Genomic DNA, 19827 nt, shown 5'->3' on the forward strand with positions numbered 1-19827 from the left:
AAAGGAAAGTGGATTTTAGAGGTTCTAGCATCTTCTTTTGCTGAAGTTAGAACATCGTAATGTCTTTTACGACAGGGATAGGCAACCATTTGGGCACATTTGAAATGTTTAGAGCATGTGGTGACTGTTCTCTCAAAATGGTGGCCAGGAGGGCTTGCATATAAATGGGCACTTCCACAAAATGGTTGCCAGGGTAGGTGGGGCCAGTCACAAATATTCATTTTCCAGAAGGTTCCCTGGCTTCCCATTCTAACCTTTCCAGAATTCTGTTAACTCAGTTTATCTTGGTTCTTCAGTCTTAAAGGATCTCTCTGTAGGCTCCAGAAGCATTCCTAAAAATAAGGATGATACTAAATTTCTCTGCTTTGTCCACAAAATATTGGACAATTACCCCATTTTGTTTTATTAATTGAATATATAAAAAAAAAACCAAAATAAAGAAAAAGTAAACTATACATAGAAACTTCTAAAAAAAAACTAAAAAGGAATAAAAAGACACAGGGCATGTATTCAGGGGTAAACATATAAAAAATTCTACATCAATCTTTCAGGAAAAGACAGTTATGTTTCATTTTAATCATCCATAGTTAATATTGGTAAATATTCATGTGTTGCTAATAACATCAGCTCTGCCAACCATTGAATAGTTGGTATCACAAATTCTCACAGGACCAGTTCATTTTCAGCATAAACCTAGTTTAGGTTGTCTTGTTTCTTGGGGAAAATTACAAAAATCCGTGGAACAGGAGAATAGCAAAAGGTCTTTCATTTCTCTTTTCTTAAACAACTGAATAGCAGAATTGTGGAGTTTTGGGTGCTCTCTGAGCTTGGCGGTTTGCTTGCAGACATTTCATGACCCAACAGGATAACATCATCAGTGCCAGTGGGTGTGGGGTTTGCTCCCTGTTTATTATGTATAGCACCTTGCCCTGCCAGTGTAAGTAGCAGAATGTCGGAATGGGCCTGCTTTGTCTTTGGTCACATCAGAGCTTCATGGGAATCTATGCAGCATTGAGATCAAAGGTAAATTCTGACTTCAGATATGTCTCATCCAATTTTTGTTTCCCAAAGCAGGCAGAGCAATGGTTGTGGGAAGTTCACCTGCAGGACATGAAAGAGGTAGATTATTCTTCAAAGTTAGGCTCCATTTAGGTAACATTAAAGTTAGGCTTTAAATAGGGATTAGCTGTTAGAAGACCATTGTCTTGCTCTGATTGTAAAACCATGAATAAAAAAGTGAGTTGTCCTGTAACTGGAAGAATAAAAAAAGACCTCTTGGAAGTTTCTCCTAGAAAACTAGGTAGAAGAAGCCCACCAAAAGTGGCTTCTGGAATGCTTTCCAACTCCTGGATGTGGCCATAAGAGGCCTCTGTGTTTTCTTCTGGGTAATGAAGTACTGCGATGGGAAGCACAGGTTTGGATGTATATGATCTCCTCAGGGTCATGTACCATTTCTTTCCAGGATTCTAGGGTTCTGGGAAGAATAAGAATATCATTTGCTATTAGTTGGGGTGGCTTCATGCCTCTGAAGACAAGTTGTTGGGAGACGAGAAAAGGAGGAGCTGACACACTTCTGCTTATACTTGAGAACTTTTGAGGAGCACCTGGAGGGATGAGACAGAATGATGGACCAGCTGGGTTTGATCCAGAAGAAAGCTTCTTATATAGACCTCTCTTTTGACTCTCTGTGGGACAAAGTGCAAGTTAGGAGAGAGAAGAGCACTGTGCAATGCGAGAATGAACGTGGAGCAAAACGTTAAACGATGTGTGCTGCTGCTTAGAACAAATTGCAGATGTATTTCAGTAAACAAAGGGAAGCATATCAGATAATTTGTCCTCAAAGCTTTGCAAATGGATTCTTGCAAACTTTCACCATTTCCACTTTCAACTTGAGTGAATTATGAATTGGAAGGCTATGAAGTAGGAATTGTAACACCTTGGAAGTTATACTCCGTTCCTGAAACCAATGTGGCGGGCCCCCTGCAAATACAGCAAGGCAGCCCCCATAGCTAAATGTTTTTCTGGTGTTCCAATCATTGGAAACAGAGATATGTGAAATTAGTTGTCATTAAAAGGTCAGGAATGTAATAATAAGTTTACATGAGTTTATGGTAGGCATGACCTTGGGCTTCTCAAGATAACAGTGGGGTTAGTTGGTTTGTTTGGCTTTCTTTCAAATTCTTCTGGCTATGTTTGTGCTTGGTGGATTAGCTGTGTGTTCTCCACTTCAGAAGACAGAGGGGTAAAGATTCCCTTAAATCAAGCATGATTTCATGCAACATTCATGTAGCTTTGTTGACTACAGTGTAGAAATGGTTTGCCATTGCCTTCTTCCATTATATTTTTTCAGTTTCCCAAATCCAGCCTATACACCTTGTATCTCCTGGCTGTCTCTCATCCAAGTATTAACCAAGCCCATCGCTGCTTAGCTGTTCAAGAACAGCCAGGATTGCCTCAATAGGGTCATCTGAGCTGGGCTTCAGGAAGATAGTTTCCATATAATGGCTTGCCATGGGGTAAGTTCTCTACTTGGGGTATCTTCTAATTGAAGAACCTCTGACCAAAAATCCATAAGAATGGAGATAACTGAGCTTTGACAGTCACAGGGTGTTCTGCCCATAGAAGTTTGATCATTTTTATTTATTTATAACATACTTCATGCTTTTATATGCTGTAGATATACTGCAAGATAATAGGTGTTTCTCTGTAGCAGAACGATCCCGCAGTGCTCGAGAGTAGCCAAAGATCTTGCCTGGTGAGTTGGAAGTGAAGGTTTTGTGTTGCTTCTTCCACTTGTTTGCTCTGCAAGCAATGGAAGATTGGATCAGTCAACAAATCTCCCCAACCAAATGAAAGTGCAGGCAGCCTTAGGATCTTTTAAACATTAAACCCATCCCCTGCCCACCCTTTCTTTTGGGGGCTCTCGGCTTTCAAGATTTCCTGAGCTCCCCAGCTCTCCAGAGAAACTTGACAATCAGTACAAGAGGCACTGGGTGAAGGAGCTCTAACAACAATGACGTCACCACTTGAGACCAGCCCAAGTTGCTTTCCGGTTTGAGCAGCAAATGATGCCCAGTTTCCAGTGATTAGGTGCATAATATTGTAGGCTTGGTGTTATTTTTGCGTGAAAAGTAGGAAATTGTTCTCCCTTCCTGGCTGTAAAAGTATGTATAATTTTAATGACTTAAAGAGCAAACAATCTAGTGCCCTTTTATCGATCCTGAGGAGGCTTTCTCGTTTTTCTTGATGGTAGAATTGGCCTTATCCTGATGCCACCTTCCACCAACTAGAACCCTGCTCAGCACATCATGAAGGATCTAATCTAAAGACCTCCATTCTCCTTTTATCCAAAGACGAACCAATCCAGAATTTCTACACTCTGTGATATGAACAGCATGAAACAATAGAATGTTGGCTTTGATTTTAGTGATTTAAAGCATAGGACCTGAAATTGAGTAAATCTTACATTCAGCCTAAAGACTCTGCAACACAGAATGATTTCCAGTTTCCCCCTTCCTGCTCACTTGATTATCTCAATTCTGTTACGTGTGACAAGTTTCCAGGATGATAAACAATCATTCTCCTAAGGCATTTTTTCCCCCACGCACTATTTGACAATGAAATTGAAAAGTCCAGAGGAGAGACATAGTTAAATTCTATGTCTGTCCTCTCTCTCCTTTTGTTTGATGGCTGTGGAAAGGGAAAAGATGTCAAATAACATGTATGTGTCCCTGAAGTCACCAGAAGCAGAGTTCAACCAGAAGACTTAACATTATACCAGACTCTAAAGTCAATGGGATTTCCAAGCAAATGGGTGGGAGTTAAGTTCTATGGCAGAGTTGGAGAACTTCAGGCCTTCTACAGCAGCAGTAGTTGTACTCTTAACCCCAATCAAAACTGTTAATTTAGTGAATATATGGTTTTATGTGAACCCATAAAATGAACCCTCTTCAGAAATCAGGCTGCTGTGAGAACACAACCATAGAGTGTTTAGCTTTCTATATATAAAATGGTCTTGGCTTCTCACAGCCATTGACCAGAATGGAAATCAATATGGGTATTTAATGTTTCCTATTATACCCCAGAATTCTCTCTTATCTTGTGTTTTTTGAGGGGCAAGTCAGCACACCTCCAACCAAACCTGGGCTCCTACATCCGCTTACTGCTTTTATTTCTCAAGAATGCCAACATGTGTAGCGAAAAGTTTTATTAGGGGAAAAAAAAGATTATGCTGTCAGAGTTTCGCTTTGCAGCTTTGTCTTTATTTTGAATTAAACATTACTTTAATAAAATTAAACTCAAGTGAGGGGTGAGTATCAGAGGGTAATATACATTTTAGCCCTTGGAATCCCTGGAGTAGCAAATGGTGGGCTTAGCAGTGGTTCCATCAGAGAGGCAGAATTATAAAATTATGGAGTTGGGGGAACCACAAGGATCATTTAGTCCATCCTCTGCCATGTGCAGGAAAACCAGTGAAACCATCCTTGAGAGGTGGCTGTCCAGCCTCCTCTAGAGAACTTCCAGAGCTGGAGAACCCATAATCTCCATGGATAGACGATGCCATTTTAACATCTCCTCCACAGCCATCCTCCTGTTGAAATAGAAAGGGAGAAAACTGCCTAGGGATGTTTTCTGTGTCTTTTCCCAGTCTCTACCAAAAAAATGGCCTTGGCCCCAGGCCCCCTTCAATAATATAGAGGTTGTCCTTCAATAATTGAGGTGAAAAAACAGAATAACACTGAAGTGATCTTGTCAGCATCAGTTAAAAATGACAGAGGAGGAAAATCTAACTGATTTCCTATGTCTTCAGATTGGCTCCCATGGTAGACATGGCAGTCTAAAGGCACCCATTGACCTGCAGTTGAATTAGCCCTCCAGGTTGCTCCCCATTTTGCCAATGCAGCATAAATGCATTCCTGCAAATAAATAGGACGTCTGGTGTTTTGCTTATGAATGTATCAGCTTCCTATTTAACTTGTAATTCAGTAAACTTTTTAAAAATCAGGTAGGGCAAGGAACGTGATGAGCACCAAGAGAAGTATCTGGCAGACCTCTAGAGCCCATACTCCTGTGAATCTTCCTTAAGTAGGGATTCAGTACCTTGGACAGAGCATTACAAACTGTCTGGGGGAATTTAGTAATATGGGCATACCGGAGAGGTATCCTTGTTAGTTTGTTATAGGATCTGTGTATGTGTGCTGTGATATTTTAAACATTAAGAATTTTATTAGTTATAATATATTCAAGGTTGAGAAAGGATGAAATAGAAAAAGGAGAGGTCAGAGGGAAATGTAATGAAGGGTCATGAATTATTATGAACATATATTGATTGTTTGAGAAAGAGTTGTTAGGTGAGAGACTGTTGCTCTTGCCTTATGAAGCAAGAAACTTAGAAAATTAAATACTCTTTGTCAAGAAGAAAACAGGGCAAGATTATTTTCTGGCATTATATCGACTCATCAATGCAAAGATATTTTTGTTATCTTCAATACTTTTGTGAACAGTTGCTAAAAATAGGTATTGCAGAAAGCAGATATAGTCTATGAAAGTTCATATATGAGGAAAAGTAGTGAACAACAATAAATGTAGGGTTTTCTCCCAGGAGTTTTAAAGAATCTTGTGCACTTTTATAAAATCCTATGGCTGGATTTTATGGTCCTTTCTCTGTCAGTCAAGGTGCAGCTTTGACAAGAGAACATCACCAAAAGAAGAGTGTCCAGGGAAAATATTTGCAGAAATTTCTCTCTGATTTCTGCAAAAGAATGGTTGGGCGGTGGGTGGGGTGGGGTGGGGATAAATAAGCTTAGGATGGAAATTACTGAGAAATTATCTTTACTTGCACACATTTATTGTGGGGCTTCCAAAAGGATAAGATAGAATTGTAGGTTCTGTACATGTTTCCACTGTCAATTTAGACAGTTTGATTGAGGAATAGATTGGATGCCAAAAAGCATTTCTCTACTCTCTTGCATTCTGAATGACTATAGTTCACTTTTTGATTTAGCCACGGGTTAATCGTTGCTCAGTATGCACTACATGGCAAGTTATAATGAGCCAAAACATCAGTCATTGGAAAACAATGTGGTTGGCATTTTCAGTCTCCATTAATTTTGCCTGGGTAGTGCTGACTTCTGTGGGATTTGACATGATTAGTAGAATTAGCCCTCTCTTCGGTTGCCTTGGAAAATCTTCTCCATTTTTGCCCAATTCCTTCTCCCCAAAGTCACAGAAGCATGTTAAATCTCTGGGCACTTTCACATACCCATTTGGCACCTTAAAGGTAAATATTTTCTCAAGTTAAGTTGGTCTCTGGATGGCTTCATGGATATTACCCTGCAGTTTCCTTGGCAACTGTAACAAAAGTGGTTTGCCGCTGTCTTCTGGGATTTCATTTATTTATTTATTTTTTCTGGATGGGGGGATTTCTCAGTCTAATTTACAGCCCTGGCATTTTCTCGTGGTCCCCCATCCAAGCACTAACCTGGTCCGACCTTGCTTAGCTGTGAAGAACAGCCAAAGGCCTGCTATGTCATTTTCCGCATGTAAATAGCCCCCCAGATCTGAAAAATTGGGGGATCAAAAGATCTACTTTCTGAATGATGTCACTGAATTACTGGAGAAGTCTAGTAACAGATCAAAAATATAAAAATAAAAGTGCGTCTGTCCCCAACTGGAGAAAAGCTGTTCATCCCTCTATCATAGACTCAGCTCAGACAGATGCCTGAAAATATCCCTAGAGTCTCAAAGTAGAAATGGGAAGAAATTTTTTATTGCATTCACATGTTTAAGCTTACTGATTAAGTTGCATTTTTCAGATAAATATATGGATCAAAATGATTCATTAGACTGGAAGCTTCTCTGAATTTTAGCACAGAGTTCTTGTCTCAAAAAATATCGTAGAAAGTCCTTTCTGTCATGGAAGGTGCATTTGGAGCTCTGTCATTTTGAGAAATTGCAATGAAAATGGGTGTGTTCACACAACACTTTAAATTAGGAAAAGGTCTAGCAGAAACATACGCGTGCTAAACTTTGCTCTCACCAACTTGCATTAATGTGGCGTGTGGTTTTTAGGATGTTACATGAACCAACTCCATTCAAATAGTTGCTGATTCTATTACTGTATCTTCTGGAAAAAAAAAAATCTTAAATTAGTAACCAGGTTAATTGTGTGGCATGAACATAGTTGATATATGTTGGGGAAAATTGTGTTTGACAGTAATTACATTTTTTGTATATATCTGTGTGATATCAAAACAATTGGCTGACATTCTCTCAAAATTCCTTTCTTGGTAGAAAGCATTTAATTGCCGGTGACAGCAGCATTCTGTCTTTTGCTCTGAGAAGAAAATTGGAATAGTTTGTTTATCCTCAATGTGGCTTTAAAGTAACAATCCTTCTCTTTGCAACATTGCCAGATCCTTGTTTGTGTCAGAAAAGATAACTCAAAGTGAAAGCAACAATACAGATTGCAAGACACATATTTTTATTGTCCCTCTGGAGTTGCAGTAAGATGCTACAAACACTTCAAAGCAGTTGCCTGTCTTGATATAAAGATATAAAGATCAGTTTCTAGCTAACAACTCTGGGATAGAAATGAAATTAATATTTGCAAATGTGTGAAATATTCAGGGAAGTCTCTGGAGGCAGCTGTCAGGGCTGTTTTTGAACTGATACGGGTTGCAAGAGAAGCCATCTTTAGTTTGTAATGACCAGTTTTCATGTTGGCAGGCATCAAATTGTGTGTGTGTGTGTGTGAGAGAGAGAGAGAGAGAGAGAGAGTGATGGGGGTGGGGAAGAGAATTTGGATTTTTGAAACAAAAACAAATGTTAATTATTTTTTAACCAGGTATATAGAAAGGAATGAAAAAGTACAGACTGCAAGAAAAAAGAAATACATGAAGCACTACAAAAATAAAAGAAACAAAGAAAAAGAACCAAAAAAAGGGAAACTGTTAATATTTATCACGTATGAATCAACTGTCAAACATACTTCTAAATCAACCTTAGGGAGAAAATTCATTAATGGTTGTCTAACATTATAAAATCTCATCAAATCTGTGGCACAGAAAAGTGTACTGAGTCATTTTTTGATTAGTAGATAACACTGCCTTTTTATCACACGCCTCATGCGTTTCTTGAATCCAATCCTTCATATCTGGAATATTGCTATTTTCCAAGCTTCTCAAAAGAATTCTTTTAGCAACACCCCCGACCCAATACAACCATAACTCCTCAAAAATAGTTGAATTCCAAAATTTTGGGACATAATTTAGCATGACGTTGACATCTTTAACACTAAAAATATTCCCCATAAATCTATTTATATACATTAAAATATTATTCCAAAAGTATGCCAACGTATCACAAGACCAAATCATATGAGTCAATGACCTGTCACGTTTTTTTCCATTGCCAACACAGAAAATATTCAACCCTTGATAGATAAACTGTTAGCCATTCTAACCAATGGTATTTAGAATCAAATCAAATTTTTATTAGGGTCGTAGACCAGCATGAGGAGGGTGGGGCACAGCACCTTCTTTCCTAGCCCCCCCAAAAAACCTCCCCAAAACACTTGATCTAATCAGTGGGGCTGATACTGGTCAGAATAGATGATCCTGCAGATATTACTTATTATGATCTAGGATCAATATATTAAACTTCCACAAGGAGTCATCTCTGCACACATCGATCATTGCCAAACCTGAATAAGTAAAAATGGAAGAGATTCAGAAGGGGATCTGGGACCCATCCCCCACCCCAAGCCAAGTACTTTAGAACCTCCTATCGGAGGATCTCTGTAGTTAATTAGTAATTAGTTGATTACAGACAGCAAATATCTGTAGGCTCTGCTCTAGAGCAAGGCAAAAATTGGGACAAGTAGCATTCATCAGTGGGCATGTCTGCCAACACATTCTTCTTTGTAAAAAGTTCATAAAGAATTCTTTGATAAACGGGCAAGTAAATACTGTGAGTACAAGTGATTTAGAGCTCATAATCTTGCTGTTTAAGAGCAGGAGGGCTCGGAAAGGAAATGGTTTCACTCATTGTTCCAAACAGTTTAAGATCTCAAATATGAGGAAATGGTATTTGAATTAAATTACTGCCCATGTGTCTGATCTGTTTAACTATTGCTATTTACTTTATGACTTGATCAAGCTGACAAGTAGAAGGACAATTTTCTGGATAAGTTCATACATCTAAGCTGTTGTTTTTTTTAAAAAAAATCTGTCATTGATTAATTCACAATGGCTTAAATGCTCACATAGGCATAAACTATAGTCTATAAACTACAGTGTCTGGGTTTGCAAAATATATTAAATCATTAGATCAGAACCAAATCTACATTATTATGATTTAATGCAATGTTTGAGTCCAGTCTTTGAATTACAACAGATCTGACGAAACACCAGTTACTCAAATCAAAATCTTTATTATGGTCCTTGACCAATATAAGCACCAGTTATTAGAATTTAGGAGATTATAATGTGGCGTGGTTTCCTGCCAATCCTAATTGGAAGATTTTTCCTGACACTTTAGCTTCCGTTGACTCTTAGAGTTGGAAGAGGCCCTTTAGGTAATCAATACAATCTTTAACTCAGTGCTGGAATCCAGATTGAGCATCCCCAACAGATGTGTGCCCATCCTTTGCCTCTCCACAAAACAGAAGCTGATCGCCTCCTTTGGTCATTGGTTCTGCCTCTCAACAGTTCTTACTGCTAGGAAAATGTCCTTAGCAATCAACTAGAATCTTCCTTCCTGAAACTTGAACCCATTATTCTGTTTCCTGTGCTCTGAGGTGGTGGAGAATGGTCAAGCTACTTCTCTGTGACACCTGACAGCCCTTCAGTATTTGAAAGGTCATGTCCTCCCTTGGTGATCATTTCTCAAGGCTAAACATACTAGTTTTCTGTGTGAAATTTTGTTTTCTCTAGTCTGGTCCTTCATATTTCTCTTCTTTACATCTTTTCCAGTTTCTCTTACACTTTCTTAAAATGTGGTGCCAGAGCTGGACCAAAGCTAAATAAAGTGGAAGTGTTGCTTCCCATAATTTGGAAACTGTTGGCTGTTGTTTTTTTTAAAAAAGCCAAATGCAATGTTAAGTGATCTCAATAGAGATACAATTTTCATAGCAAAAGAATAAGCTCTACTTCTTTATCTAGTTGAAAGGCATAAAGGACTAGAATGTGGAGTTAATTTCTTGAACAAATATGTAAGTCTCTTTCTTTCTTTCTTTCTTTCTTTCTTTCTTTCTTTCTTTCTTTCTTTCTTTCTTTCTTTCTATCTTTCTTCTCAGTTTTGTTTTAAATAGAAAGATGGAAGCTTGCCCTTGGTTGAGCTGAAATGTTTCTGCCTTTATTGGTTACCATAGAAACAGACCTTAGTTAATCTTCTGTTCATAAACCCAGAGCAATTTACGTGTGTGGATCTTTGATTATTCAAATTGCTTGTGCATGTGTTCAAATAAATTATAATGAGTGATACCAATGTACTGTTATTATCTCTTAGTTTAGCTATTAAAAATAGCTCTTGATAAAAACAGGAGCCTGTCTTCCATCTTTGCTCCTTCACTCCAACCTCCATTAATCTCTATGTGTGAGAGAGACTCCTTAGATGCTCACCTCTTTGCTTTCAAAGAGAAATATCTTTGCTCCCTTTGATATTGCAGCCAAATAATCAGCTTTTCTTCCTCTGCTCCTCATTTTTGTAGAAGGATGTGGTGATAGCAACCTTTCATTGTGTTATATTTAACAAGAGAAGAATGCATGATCATGTTGTTACAATTATTATTCCTTTTCTAAGCTGTCTTCCTCCAAGGGCTACATCCACCTCTTAGCCTTTTGCATTTTAAGTCCCATTGATCACTCTATCCAAACACCAGGATCACACCATGTTAAAAACAAAAAGTCCATTTTTTTCAAGAAGGTAATTTGTATGCTCACAGTCTTTATAAGTCTCATTAACAGACATTTTGAAGACTATATTTAAGTTTCTGTAATTTAAACTTTGTCCCACCTGTGGTCTATGGGCTAAAGCACATTGGAATGGACTCTCCATTTAAGGATATCATAATTACTGAGTGGGGATAATGTTTTGTTCATAGCATTTGATAAATTTTGCCTTGGCTCCAAGCATCAGTAACTGGTTTAGATGATGTGGCTTGAGGAGTCATTCCAGATTTAATCAATCACTGTATGTGTAGCTAAGAGAATGAACACCAGAACTGAGTTTTCTGCCTTTGCTCCTCCTCTCATTGAATGTTGGCTCTGGCATGAAAAATTGGACTTATTTTAATCAAGGATCCCCCACTGTTTCCAAATCAGGGAATTGTGAAGTAAAATCAGGCTTATTTTCCTGATTTGTTAATGAACTTTCAGCCAAAGTTCAGTTACTGTGTTACATTAAGCCAGAGTTTTCTGGTTTAAATCCTGGTTTCCTAGTTTGTTCACTAGCATTAAGCCAGAGTTTCTTAGCAACAAAAAATGAATGCTGCCTCAAGAAAGGTACCTCTAAATAAGCCACTTTTTAGATAAAGTATATGCTTTGTTGCTTCTGTTAAGGATATAAGCCTGTTGCAATTTCTAAAAAAAATACTGACAGCAACTTGTTGAAGTTCTGATGCTAGACCCATTCTTGGCAATCTGCTTGTTAGAGAGAGGCAGCCTTCCATAACCTGGTGTTTGATGAGCAGAGACTGCAGCTTCTAGAAGCCCTGTCCAAACGTCTGGAGAATTCCAGCTTGTGCCAAGCCTGGTTTGACCCAGTTCATGGGAACAACCTCAGCATTCCAGCAATAATCAGCCCACAGCACACAGATTCCAAAACACTACCCACCTCTCAAGACCGCTCTTCTTTCTGGGGAATTGCTCAAGAACCTATTGGCCCCTTTCACCTCCCCTTTGGTTTATTCCACCTTTTTCACACAGGTTTGTTACTGGCAAAAGTTGGCTAGAAGTATCTTTGCCGCCCCTGCGCATCTCAAAGATCTGACCGTTGCTTTTGCTTTCAATTTGATGTTGATGGCGCTTAAAAACCTTCTGTTGCATTTCTGCAGCCAGAGCCTGCTCAGTGATCCAGACCGTGCTGCACGTCTGGCTTCTGCAGGATCTTTGATCATTTTGACAAAAGCAGTGAAGCACCACGGTGCTGCAAGCTCCGCCTCTTTCACACATGCCAATGACATCACAATGCATGTACAAAAGAGGCGGGACTTAGAGCCTCACACTGCTTTCATCATTCTGTCTCCCCTTGATTCTGCCTCCACCCACCCACCCACCCACCTGCTGCTGATGTTACATTTTGGATCTGACACCTTGGAGGTTCTGTTTTTATTAGACTGTAGGATCTTGCATGGTGATTGACCCTGCAGATGAAGAAAGTCATTGAAAAATATATACTTGTGTGTACACAAGGTGGAAAGAATATTACTCTGGGGTTTTGTTTGTATCCTAGACTTTGACTTTCATTGTGGGACCTTTCAGATTAGGAAAAATACCCACGAAGTTGTCTGTAAAGAAAGGAAAACCATCTTTGTTGTTTCTCTCGCGTATTTGTAACGCACGCAGTGTTCCATCATCCCCTCAAAAAGTCCACAGCCACAGTGTTCACCGGCCAGAATCTTCAATAGTTTTTTTTATATATATAGTTTTTTTTATTGAAAGTTTTAAGAACAATAATAAGAACTAATAGAAACTAAAATAGAACAAAGAAAGGGAAAAGGAAAAAGCAAAAAGAGAAAGAAAAGAAAAAGCTAAAAGTGCAATAAAAAAGTAGGAGAAAGTAGGAAAAAAAGAGATATAAAGAAAGATATAAAGAAATAATGAAATGGCTTCCGATATTCTTCACAGCAGTTATAAGTACAATTATATTTTACCTCTCTCTCTAAAGTTACATCATGACTCTCTTCTTTGTATAATCTAATTAATTGTCTAATTGTCAAAACCATAAATCACAAGTTCCTTTTTTTCAGTTTTACACAAAAAGTCCATAAGGGGTTCAGAATCTTCAATAGTTTTACAAACATGGAAGAATGTACAGTATGTTGATCTTAAGTATCATGTATTAATTGTGTTTTTATCTCACTCGTCAGCCAAGAAGACTCCTGGAGTGGGGGGGGGGGGGGATAGAAGAGTTTTTCCACTCTGGGGTCTCACAATCTGAAAGACATAATGCAGGAACAAAAGAGGGTTTCAACAGAAGGCGATGTGGGATCTTTGGGGTGTTCCTGGGGCAAGCTGTGCTGCTTGGCACATGCTACAATTTTCAGACTGTAAGTGTCAGGATCTGACAGTAAGAGTTGCCCCACAAAGGGCATGTTTCAGTAATCCACCTTGATGTTTCCGGCACATGAGCCATCAGAGTCAGGTCTCTCTCCTCCATGTAGGATATATATCATATATCTTATATCCATGTAGGATATATATCCATGTAGTTGATATATCAGCCAAAATGGTAAAAGGCCCTGCGTGCCGCTGGTGAAATGTGACTGTCCAGCATCTCTGCTGGATCCAGGAAGACCTAAAGAAGGTGAACCCTGATTTTTAAGGTAGACTGCAGCTCCGTGCAGAATAAGCATTTCTCCTGGCTTTGTAATCAAAAGAGCTGCCCCTATTCCTCCCTGAGAAACAGCCTTCCTGGACATATTTTGTGTCGGAGCATTTTAGTACAGTTCTGCGCCACAAAGCCATGTTTTTCCAGTAGGCAGTAGCATCTTGACCAGCTCTCAAAACATGGTTCCCCAGCAACACTGCCTAGGTGAGTCAAAGTTTGTTGGCTGTCTGCCTCTGCAAATGCTTGTTCTCCTTTACAAAAATAGTAATAATTTCCTAACGCACCTTGCTTTATTATTATAATTATATGGTGGTTGGCTTGACCCGATATGCTTAACTTGATGCTGAATTGACTGGTTTTCTGAATATGCCTAATAACAACAATCATAAACTAACCAAGCTTATCTGGGTCTGCACAGCATGCTAAGCTACAGTACACTAATCAGCATGAAAGCCAACCAACCCTGGCATGTTGTATGAATGGAGTTACTAGCTTTTTAATTAAACAGGTTCAACATGTTGTGTGCACACAGCCCATTTGAAGTAAGGAGAAGAATGGAAAAAATTACTAAAGAGCAAGCATATGGCTTGTGATAATACTTCTTGGTAGGATCTGCAATGTTATGTCTTCAATATCTTGTAATGGGGAAAAAAGAAAACGAAATTCACTGTTGAATGGTCTGCAGTCTGAGAGTTATCACAAGCTTTTCCTTTGTCCCGGGGGTTCAAGATTTGGTCAAAAAAGTCATCAGAGTGGCCACAGTGTGATTAAAGCCCCACCAGTTTTTTTAGGTGCATCTCATGGGCCACACACATAGAAAATGAGCAGAACTTCACTTGCACTGCTGGGGCCACCATCTTGACTTTTTTGATCAACTCTGCAGACACCACTGCTGAATTCCCTTTTAAACTGGTTGGCCCAGGAAGACAAGAACTGATTAAGTAAGTTGTGAACCAGTTCCCTTGATTTACATTGTAGGCACCTCTTTTAAATTCTGCACCCATATTTTCCAGTCACAAGACTTGCAATTTAGAAATAATCATTACAATAATGAATAACAAAGAATCTGTGATCAAACTAGTTCATTAAGGATTCACATGGTGGCTCTGAACATTTGTCTGCTTCTTGCAGCATGACACATGGCTCTCTAAGAGCACACCACTTTTGGCCATCTGGAAATTATTAGCTCCAATGGACTAAAGGCAAATAGAACTTCTATATCCCCCAAAGAGAAACATCTGTCACACCTGTCCAATGTATGTCCATGGCGGACACTGAAAAAAGACGTTTTGAGTCATTTACAGCTGTAAGGGCAAAATTGGCAAAGAGGGAATGATGGAGGACCCTTATTCCCCTTTGCACGTGTCAAATATACTTCTTGTTGTTGTTGTTAAATGTGTGTATCTTAGCAAGATTTGCAGGTTGCATCATTGTATTGTAAATCATTCTCGCCTAGAGACTTTTATCTACTTCCTACTTATAACCATTAAGAAAAACAGCATGAGTTCCCTCATCTAATTCCTGCTAAGTGTCTGCACACCAGAAACAATGTTTCCCATAAAAACATTCTTAGCTAAGGGTCCCATGCCTGAGTTCCCAAGTTCTTGACCAGAAGTGCCATCAGACCATCTGCATGCACCAACTGTGAGGACTTCTGGGCAACTTAAAAATAGGAGCAGGTCCACCATCTGAAGCTGTGAACAAGTCACTGATAAGATATGCCACCAAGCCATCTCCAAGTGTCACACTCCCCATCTCTAAAGGAAAGTATAAAAATGGCAAAAGGCACCAGACACTTTGAACCTCAGGATAGACCTAAAGTTTCAGAAAGAAAAGGTTTCAGTGGGTCTACACCCTGCCATTTGGGGGGTTCCTGGGGAGAAAAGGGACAAAAATTTATATATTTTGCTTTCTCTATTAATATTGATTCAATAAAATCCTTTTTGGTATATCACCTTAGTTTGAGCCTGCAGTCTCCAAATCCTAAAGAGCTTATTGGCTCCGGGATGGCCCTAAGACATTGCCAAATATAAGGAAGGTAACAAGTGACTATTTCGCTGCTTAAGCCTGTTGTCCCCACTTCATAGGAGAACATCTCGGACTCTCTTTGAAGTTCTCCCTCTAACGTGAAGAACTCTGACCTTAGAGGGAGAAGTCTAACGCTGAAAATTCTCTGTCTCGGAGCTTGCAGAATTGGCCTCCGTGTCAACCAAGTGACTTTCAGTAACAGAGGGACCTAAGCAAGTTACATTAGGGGGAACTAAAGAACTGCTCGATGCAATATTCCCTCAGCCTCAGACACATTCCAAGCATGGAGAAGACTTTACAATCATCCAGGACCTGATGTAAAAATTTTGCACATTAAAAAAAAGGCGGGGGAAGAGAAAAAAGGAAGAAAAAAGAAACCTCTTCTCGATTTGTAGCAGAAGAGATTACATAACATTGAAGCACTGACATTGAAGTCCCCCCCCCCAAATAACCCCGTACAGTGTACACATATTAGTTAGCTGTTCTTTTTTCTTTTTCTTTTAATTAAACGAAAGAGACTACTGCCAAACTGCAGTTTATTCAAGAGTGGGGAGCTGACATGAGCTGCATCAGATTTTCCCAACTGGGTGATAGCCAGACATCTTAGAGTATGACACCCATCAACATCTGAAAGGGTGATCACATTTGGGGGTGGCTTTGGAGTAGGATTATTAAGGTGGAGGGAAGGAAAGCTTAAACCTTCACCATGGGAAGAAAAGCACAAGAATCTGGGTTTTAATCCTTGCGTAGAGATGCATTTGATGAAACTCAGCTTCAGAGGGATGGATTTAGGTAATCTGTTGATAACAGCTAATCCTGCAAGAATATAAGAGGGTGAAATGCATCTTCAGATGTAATGCAAATACAGAATTGTGGGTAGTAGAGGAAGGAGAAGCGGGGGAGGAAGGGATAAACAGGATATATATTTCATCATCTGGACCAAATATATTTCTCAGAGGAATAGCCTTTCCTTCTGGCTGCACAAGATAGTTCATTATTAGGAAAGATTATGGCAAGCTCCCTTGCTCTGAGACTAACCCTCCATTTCAGATTGTCAATGACTGTCATGTTGAGTCACAGCTGTTCTTCTGAAGGGAAAAATGGGGAGACCGTGTTTATTGCAAAGCACGCCTGCTTCCCATTTGGGCATCGGAAGTTATACGTTTCTGCTTCTTTCATCCAGTGGAACAAATCCCATTGACAGGCCCTTTGTGTTACGTGCCTTCTTCCACTCTGCCTCGGTTGAAACATCCTTACAAGATTTGCATTACGAAATGTGCAGGTCAGATTTGGAATCAGGCTCCCCCCCTTCTTGTCTGCAGCAACTCTTCGTTCTGGGTTTATAACACTATAAAGTCTAGTTTTTTTTTATGCTGTCTGGGTTCGTGTAACTCACTGAACTGTAAGCCAGGATTAACAAAATGCAATTCCTATGTTCACAACATGCTAAGACCATAGTAAGGTTCTCATAATAAAAGGAATACAAATTATCCAACTGTGTTTTAACCTAGAGCAGTGTCCTTAACCTTGGCAACTTTAAGATGGGTGGACTTCAACTCCCAGAATTCCCCAGCCAGCATGACCTAGAGTCATGTATTGAGCTCACTGGTTGCTTTGCTCACTGGTTGCATAATTTTGTTTTCTTTTTAATTTTATGGTAGTAAATTATTACTGTATATATAATATAGAACTTGAGAGTCTAAACATAGATAATTCCACCCATTATGGTAATGTTAGATCATGGTGATGCTCATTGCTCTAGGAACGTGGTTGATTCCAAAAAAGATAAACAAAACAAATTCAGGGCAATGAATTTCCTCTTTGTTTCTTAGCCCATTAAAATGTCGGAGAATGTTGAGTGGCCATTGGACCATAGTTCTCTAGAAATCTCATTTCACAAGAAACGACCACCAAGCATCAGCCTGGAATTTTCACTCATCACTTTTGTTCAGTTAGAGATTCGCCTACATTGGTAGGAACTTGAGACAGGGCCTTTTTAGTAGTGGCACCTCCATGGTGAACTTTCCTCTGAAGATCTTCCTTTCCATTGTTGGATAGTTAGGGCTGTCCTGATCATTGGATGCCTCATACTGTATTACTATTCCTCTGTCCCTTGATTTTATATTTTACTGAGCATCACTCCTGACTCCTGGTAAATGGAGAACGCAATCCATACATTTAGTAAGCCAGACCAAACCAAACTGAGTCAGAAACAGAAGAAAGAATCCTTAAACTATTTTAGTGAAACAAGGGTGTTGGTGGGAAATCCTCCCACTGCAGTTGGATCATCTCAAAGAGAACATACTTTCGGAGATACAGTGGAACCTCAGTTTACGAACTTAATTCGTTCCATGACTCTGGTCGGGACCCGAATTGGTCGGGACCCGAAGCAAATTTTCCCATAAGGTTCAATGTAATTATCGTTAATCTGTTCTGGCATGGAGGACAGGGAGGCGGCTATTGCTTGGAGGGAGAGTCCCCCTCCCTACGACCACGTGTCAGGGGTGGAAAATGGCCGCGGATCACGTGTCAGGGGCAGAAAAATGGCCATGGATCACGTGTCGGGCAGAAAAATGGCCGCGGACCACGTGTCAGGGGCGGAAAAATGGCCGCGGACCGCGTGTCAGGGGTGGAAAATGGCCGCGGATCACGTGTCAGGGGCAGAAAAATGGCCGTGGATCACGTGTCGGGCAGAAAAATGGCCGCGGACCACGTGTCAGGGGCAGAAAAATGGCTGTGGACCACGTGTCAGGGGCGGAAAATGGCCGCGGATCCTGTTCGTAACCCGAGGTGGAGTTCGCGAACCGAAGCAAAATTTTGCGGCCGGAGCTGGTCGTCACCCGAAAAGTTCATGAACAGAAGCGTTCGTAACCGGAGGTTCCACTGTATAATAATGATGTTTAAATGTCATGCCTTTCTCGATAGGCAGGTTGCATTTGTGTTTGTCGCAGAGGAAGATTGTCAGAGAACTCTGTTGTCTTCCTCTTTCCCAGGTGTACGAACGAGGAACAAACGTGGACCAATTTGTGACCCGTTTCCTGCTGAAAGAGACGGCCAATCAGATTCAGTCCTTGCTCAGCTCGGTGGAAAGTGCTGTGGATGCCATTGATGAACAAACCAACCAGATAAGGTTGGACCGCGATCTTTACTCCATTCCGTATGGAATCTAGATGGATTTGCAACTGTTGCTGTCTTTGTTCTTTTTCTCTGTGCTTGGGAATGTTCACCAGGAGGGATATTTGTAGCGTTGGGCTAAAATATTGATGCTGACATGTTGCCTTAATGCAGAATTTAAAGAGGTCTTTGGCAGTGCTTTTTTATGTGAGTATAAACTAGGAACAAGCAATCTGTAAAGGAATGAAGAGATGGCTTTGGGGAAGGTGTGAAAGAACTATTAAGGAGGGAGACAGAGAAGCAATTACATCCTGTAAGATGGAATAAAGAGAAACTTAGACAAGCTTTCAAGTTTCTGTTGTTAAACCTATAATAATAAAATAACAATCCAGGAATCCCTGCAGAAGCAGGTTTATTTTGAGTTTCTTTCTCATGCTGGCTTCATTCTCTGGACTGTGTAATCTTTTCTGCAAGCCCCCCCTTAATGGTTTTTCTCCAAAGACAGCTCTAAATTCCTTTACACCATGCAAGACCCAAGGTTGCATCTGTCTCCAAACTTCTTTGTTGGGGCATATGATGTAAGACCACTATATCTAGGCTGCAATACCTTGGGTGACCAGTAGATGGCAACAGTTCTCTTTCTCTCTGCTGCCCTCTGGTGGTGGTTTGGATGTTTGCAGCCCGGATCTACTACCTAGAAGTTCCATCTTATGTCAAGACTCAGCAGCATATTTCCTTCCATTTTAAAGGGAAGCTCTAATTTTTGACCCTACGCCAAAGTAGACACACAGTCACAAGAGAATGCCTTGTCCTCTGCAGCCGTTGCCCTAATACTGCCAAACCATGCCTCCTGCAGTCCTCACCCTCCCAAAAAATGTTAAGTGACACCATTAGATGTATTTCTCATGATGGAGTGATTCTGGAAAAATTGATATGGCAACTCCCAAACCAAGTGCCAATACTATCTTTAAAACATCATGCATCCTGTTTCATAGGTCAAGGAACTATTGCTTATTTAAAATCAGAATACAACATTTCTCTAAATGTTAATAAATAATTTTCTTTTCTTTTCTGGTCTTGAGAGATACAGAGATGTGGTATGTAGAAGTTTAATTTAGCTTGCTATCTGTATCA

The 19827-nt window shown here is 39.9% G+C and overlaps 1 protein-coding gene across 1 annotated transcript in view; it reads left to right on the forward strand.

Annotated features, from left to right (window-relative positions):
- Positions 1 to 19827, forward strand: part of NECAB2 (N-terminal EF-hand calcium binding protein 2) — a 181052-nt gene that overhangs the window by 121392 nt on the left and 39833 nt on the right. Inside the window, exon 6 of the mRNA XM_088136366.1 lies at positions 18573 to 18709. Within this exon, the coding sequence (XP_087992492.1) occupies positions 18573 to 18709 (137 nt within the window). The remainder of the gene's footprint in view (positions 1 to 18572; positions 18710 to 19827) is intronic.

The sequence above is a fragment of the Python bivittatus genome, unplaced genomic scaffold, assembly GCF_059951505.1.
Source record: "Python bivittatus isolate LINGU-HERP-01145 unplaced genomic scaffold, Pbiv_v1 ctg000190_np1212, whole genome shotgun sequence".
NCBI classification, from domain to species: Eukaryota; Metazoa; Chordata; class Lepidosauria; order Squamata; family Pythonidae; genus Python; species Python bivittatus.